The sequence below is a fragment of the Populus alba genome, chromosome 14 (genome assembly GCF_005239225.2).
Source record: "Populus alba chromosome 14, ASM523922v2, whole genome shotgun sequence".
NCBI classification, from domain to species: Eukaryota; Viridiplantae; Streptophyta; class Magnoliopsida; order Malpighiales; family Salicaceae; genus Populus; species Populus alba.
Genome location: NC_133297.1, coordinates 10836835 through 10843199, shown reverse-complemented (window position 1 = coordinate 10843199; position 6365 = coordinate 10836835). Strand labels below are relative to the sequence as shown.

The 6365-nt window shown below is 31.6% G+C and overlaps 1 protein-coding gene across 4 annotated transcripts; it reads right to left on the bottom strand.

Moving 5' to 3' along the window:
- Nucleotides 1–895: 895 nt before the first annotated feature.
- LOC118041817 (protein LIGHT-DEPENDENT SHORT HYPOCOTYLS 10) lies at nt 896–5520 on the bottom strand. 4 transcript variants are annotated; one of them, XM_035049320.2, is made up of 2 exons: nt 4819–5520; nt 896–1077 (listed from the first exon to the last, which is right to left on the bottom strand). In XM_035049320.2, exon 1 carries the CDS (start codon nt 5365–5367, stop codon nt 4855–4857), a length of 513 nt encoding a protein of 170 aa, XP_034905211.1. In that variant the 5' UTR covers nt 5368–5520; the 3' UTR covers nt 896–1077; nt 4819–4854. The 4 variants fall into 4 exon arrangements, with proteins under 4 accessions (XP_034905211.1, XP_034905209.1, XP_034905212.1 ...); XM_035049318.1 differs by lacking the exon at nt 896–1077 and adding an exon at nt 1950–2165 and having other exon boundaries at nt 4819–5519; XM_035049321.2 differs by lacking the exon at nt 896–1077 and adding an exon at nt 2177–2582.
- Between the last annotated feature and the right edge of the window lie 845 nt (nt 5521–6365).

The following is a 6365-nucleotide window of genomic DNA, read 5'->3' as shown; positions in this document are numbered from 1 at the left end:
TCCAATAACTCAACAAAGATCCTGAAGTTCAAGCTACTTTACAATAATAAAAACAAGTTATAATAAATGAGGAAAGTTAATTAGAGAAATTAACATATCTAAAAACAAATTCCTTAAAAAATGTTATTTTTTGTTTGTGTTAAGAAAATTATTTTCTCTATATTGGTATTTATAGAAAAATAGTGATAGTCCTAATGGAGTGATAAAAATAATAGGAGGCAAAGCTGATAACAATAAAGATAAAAGATGATGATGATGATTTACCAAGCAAAAAAATTAAGAAGGAAAATGATTAACTACATTAATTAGTTTTTAGCAATACAAAAGTATGATTAATTCATCATGCACAAAAAAAGATATTTCACTCTTTCAATTTTTTATATGCATGATATTGACTTTGAATATTATTTTTATCCAAGTACTATACTTAGTTAGACTTTAAAAATTAACTTGAGTCATATATATACACATACATATATGTCAAAAACTACATCTTATAATAAAAAAAAACAATAAATGAAATTTAATCACATCTAATTAATTAATTAATTAAAGTAATATATAAGATTGGATGACTTAAGTCTTTTAAATAAAATCTAGACCCAACTATAAATTAATTTAATATGATAACAAAGTCTCACAAAGGGCCAACAACCCATCAAGAATCTTGAAACCCAAGCCACTTATATATATATATATAAAGAAGTGGTGATAGTAATAATAAAAATCAAAATAGATGATGATTTACCATTTATAAACTACCCAATAAAAAATTAAGAAGCAAGATGATTGGCTATATATATTAGTTTCTAGCAATACAAAAGGTAGGATTATAAACATATTAATTGAAATTAGTAGGAAAATACTATTATATTTCATCATGCATTATATAATAAAACAAAATAATCGTGCATGGATCGCGCGTGCATTGCACCACATCTAATAAATACACCAAAATAAGATTAAAAATAGATCACTCATCATAAAATTCGAGTCTTTTGAATGAATCTAAACCAAACTATAAAGTTTAATATGAGAGGTTCAATAATTCAACAAAGATCCTGGAATCCAAATCACCTGACAATATAAAATAACAAGTTGCAAATGAGAAACTGTTAAAGAATATATATATATATATATATATATATATATATATATATATATATATATATATATATATATATATATATCATATTCTTGATGAGTATAAAGAAAGTAAAATAATATATAAGATTAAAAATAAACCATTCATCTTAAGACTTAAATCTTTTGAAATTAAGCAATCCAAAATCAACCATGACATTTAATAAGGCAAATCATACGTTATATATATGGTGAGTTTCATAGCAAGCCTTCTACCTCCATTCTCCAAATATCACTCAACGGGTGGGGGTGGGGGGGGGGGTAATAATTTCTAGCAATCTTTTCAACACAAAGAACCATTACTTTCCTTTTTTAGGATTTACTTGACTCTTTTCATGTTTTTCACCCTGTCATATTCATTCATCCAAACAAATCTTTTGTGTTAGAAGGTATTGAAGTAATATAGTCTTCAAGAGAGAACGGGTTGAAGCTTTTTCAAAGTGAAAACAAGTGGAGAGATCTCACAAGGTTAAGTTATGAAGGTCCTCTTGTCTTTATAATGAGAGTATCTACAGAGAGAGAGCAACGAAAATGTTAATTTATTAGTTTTCTGTAACAAACGAAATCTTCATGTATTTTGTTCACCTTTTGACTTCCGGTTATAAAAATCTTTCCTTTTTGTGTTATTTAATCAAGAAATTAACTTCTCTGTATAAGGCTACATGTTATTACTGTTGGACTCTTAGCTAGCAACCTATGTTTCTCAAACACTTCCATGCATGATGTTAGATTTTATGGATGCTGGATGTGTTATTTATATGATGATGTATTCAAGACGTTGATGTGTTAATTATGACGTAAGTAAATTGATGAAAGCAGGAGCAATTATATTGCTGTTGTCAAGGGTCCAAAATTATGCACACACTTGAAAGGATCATGACTGAAACAAAACTAGTACTTTACTAAGTACTGGGAACTTAGAGAATACAAACTCCAAGGAGCAACGACTAGGAGACTCAGTATCCCGAGAGATTCTGTCCTCTAACAATCCCTTCCTACTAGTGTCCTTCTTGAAGACGATACTGCAAAGATATAATATACACTCCAGTTTAAGTTGCAAGGACAAAAAAGAAAGAGGAGAAAGCCATGAAGAGAGTTCAGTTGTTAGCATCAATCCTTGTTTAAAGCAATTCAGTATAAAGGTGAACTACCATTTTGTACCACGTACTTGTCTTGCAATTCAGTGTTTAAAGCAAGAACCGAGCATATAGAGGTGAACTACCACTTTGTACCACGCACTTGTCTTGCAATTCAGTGTTTAAAGCAAGAACCGAGCATATAGAGGTGAACTACCACTTTGTACCACGTACTTGTCTTGCAATCCGGTGTTTAAAGCAAGAACCGAGCATATACAGGTGAACTACCACTTTGTCAGGGACAAGATGCTCAAGGTCTAATGCCTTGTTCCTTACATTTCACACAAATTCCGTCTGAAGGGGCTGTTAGTGAAGTACATATGAGTTATCTCTTTGTAACATGTACTAGGTTTTCAAACATGATACAACTTTAGTGTCTTTAGCAGTTAATGAAAACAAGTAAGCAAGAATTCAACAAAAGTTACTCGGATTTGGATCCTGTCATGTTCCTATGAGAACATATATAGCTGGTCATGCATGTTTCAAATCTGTGATTGTTCAACATACAGTTTGCTAGCTTCTGTGGTTGATTTTATTAACAAGTATAAAGGTCTTGCAAAAGAAGCTACCATGGAGAAGGCTATGAAAGCAAACAATTACCCAGAGAAAGTAGGGCACCTCAAGATCTTGGAGAACAAAATACACGCTATAGTGGAGAGTGACAGGCCGCTCCCGGGCCTCTCAAACTACTAGCAAAGTTTGTATTCAAATACGTACCCCAAAAAACACCTGACCAATTGAACAAGTGGATCCTAGATTCTAGTACTAATTATTCTATAATTAGAAGGGTGAATGGTCAAATGTTGCGTAGCAGATCCAAGATGTAGATTCTTGAAGTCTGTTTACTTTGATGCAGGCTTATATATGTACTCATCCCTCTAATTTACTGTACGTAGATTCGCTATTGCTTTCAATTTTCTGTATTGTCAGTTACATACAACGATGCCTAAGATTTTCCTTTAATTTTCTAAAAACCGCGGGTGGTAAAGGCTAGATTATACGTATATTACATAAAAAAACTGATTGTTTATATATGATGATAAAATCAGGCAGACATCTAGATAGAAGAACATAATGATTCTATAAACCTAGCTTTGAAACAGTACTGTCATTTGAATTTCCTGAATAGGAATGCCAGTACATATCAAGAATACTGCTCAAATCAAGAATTTATTAGATGGGAATTAAGAAATGATCTTATATCAACTCATTTATACACCCCTTCAAGTAAAATTGTTCAAACTTTCTCGAACTTAATCGAGGCTTCCATCATTTTATATTATCTAAATATTACTTACAGTATTAGCTCTACGAATGCGATAGTAAAACGCAAAGGTATGATGTGCTTTTTTGGAGCACAAGCTCACCTCCAATCATAAAAAAAAAAAAAAAAAAGGTTCACTTCCACGCAAATGAACAAATGCATAATAAAAAGCATATATTGGCATGCAAGATGGAATAAAATAATGTCCCACAAAATCTGAAATCGGACAACATGCAAATCTATGAAGGTACAAAGGGCAGGATACCATTGTTCAAGATTGCCCTTGCAAAGATCTGCTGCTGTGTAGAAAAGTAATTTGTGGGGCATGGCTTGAAGTCTGTGTTGTGAAATTATCAAAACCATGATAAAATATATTAGCCTATCTATCACTATTATCCTTCTTACATCATGGAGATTAACCATGGTAACAACCGCGACATTGTTTTTAAGAAGTATAAACAAGAAAAAGTCCGACAGAAAGCATGCATGGAACACTAATTTATTGTTTAGGGAGATTTGCATGAAACCTTAAACTTTGATTAATTATTAGTAAAATCGAAGATCGTATCATATCTCACTTGGTTATTCATGGGGGCAGAAAATCTTCAGAATCTTAAAAGAGCAAAACTAAGGAAAAGTGACATGCAAGTAAATGATATTAAATTTAGAAACCACAAATTGAGTTCTTTTGCATGATGTTCATTTTGAGTGCGGGTGTAAGAGAGAGAGAGAGAGAGAGTTCTTCCTATATGAGATGCAGCTAGACAAACTACACTAATCTCACCAATGTTATTGGTGTTTTGTTTTACGAATTCTTGCCGGTGTAAATACTATCTTTTAGAGTAAGGAAAACAGATAATTAACTAATTCATCAAAAAAAAAAAACTAAACAACAAAAAAGATAGTTTCGTATCTGAAACTTCAGTAATCACACACTTTTTGTGAATATGCGAATAAGGGTTCTTAAATTTCTGTTGAAAGAAGTGAGATCTCTCTTTAAATCTATCTGTTTTAGAGGGATCAGCGAAGAAAAAAGAGAGAGAAAAGACAGAAAAAGAAGAGCTATGTGCATTCCTATATAGTACTGTAGTAGTTCAATCATTAAGAATTTCAATATTACTAAATTAATCATCTTCTTAGTTGTGAAATACGGGTTCAAAAAATTGAGTTTGTCAAGGGGTAAATCAAGCTAGATAGATTAGTATGATTAAAACAAGCAATAAATCATATACAAAATGTCAAAAAAGCAAATGTAGTAAGGGTTTGATTAATTACCATAAGTGCTCAGATCCTGGAAAGCCAAATGGAATTTTAAGAAAACTGCATCGCAGAGCTGGATTCATCATTCCCTTTGCTTGAAATCTGCTGCTTCTTTTTCTTCTTGTGTGGGATCCCTCTTGCCTTTGCTTGATAGTCCCTTACTTCTCTAAGGTAAACCCGAATAGAAGCATTAGCAAAAGGGTTCGTCTCTGGTGTGCCTCCGTTCTCTTCGTAGGCTGCTCGAAGCCTCCCAATAAGAGCATCAAGGCTGCCCCAAGCTTGTCTAAGAGGGCAAGTACAAGGAGCAGGGGGCTCAGGCTGTCCATAAAACATGCAACCTTGTAGATGAACCTTAGTCTTGCCAAACTGATCAAGATATCGAAGAAAATCTAGGACATGGTTGCTATTGCACTGAGAAAGAGGCACTGGAGGCCTCTGGTTCTTCAAGTACTGCCCAAAAGTGTTCCAGTCCCTTCTCTTCTGTGACTCATAACGACTAGGAGTTGCTGGCTGTTGATTCTCGCTAGATCCTTCAGCTATGTCCTTTCCTCTTTCTCTGGACATCGTTGTTACGGATGAAGATTAATGGGAATGATCTCTAATTTACTAAATATGGTAAGAAAAAAAGAGCACAGGCCCGGAGGGGTAAAATAATAGAGGATGGGAGTGGGGAGGAAGATGAAGTTCACATCATATGCTGTGAGTAGACATACCATGGGCCAACTTCGTTGCTTTTGTTTTCTCTTTTATTTGTTTTAATTTTTATGTTTTTTTTTTATTAGCGCCCATTTTCATTTACTCTGCCTCTTTGCCTTAATTTTTTTTATTTGAATTTAATTAGTTAATAAATAAAATTTATATATTTTTTAAAAAATAAAATTCAGTTTATTTTTTTATATTATTTTCATCTTAAAAAAGATTAGAAAGGTATTTAACAAAAATTATTTTTAATATTAATTTTTTATTTTTTGAAATTGTAAATTAGAAGGTTGGTCTCTTATTAATTTATTTATGTAGTGTTTTTAGAGATTGAAATCCATTTAAAATTTAATTTTAGATTTAAGATTTCATTAAAATCTTTAAATATTAAATTCAATTCAGAAAGTTGCTGAAAATAAATCACAAAATAATTGTATATACATTTGCAAATAATTAAGCCTCTATCATTTGATCGTCATTAGACATAATTGCCCTGTTTGCCCTTCTGTTTTATATTTGACAATAAAGAGTATCTTTAGATTACCTAAGCATCAACCGAGATTATTTTTTTTTTCTCAGCTAATATTAAGAACGTACATTTTAATTAAATCAACCTGATACATTAAAAAATATTTGATAAATTTTATTATAATGTTGAAATTTGAAGCTAGAAAATCAAAGAAAGGATCATATCTCTTTAACTTTTACTAAATTTGAGACTTATATACGAGTTGATGCGAACTCATTCCTTTTTACATTGAAATGGAAGCTATATATAGTTGTAAATTTTGAGTAGAGAAGTAGGTGTTAATGCACAGGAAAGATTTAATGTTGACTTTTAAATGTTCTCAAATTTTGATAAT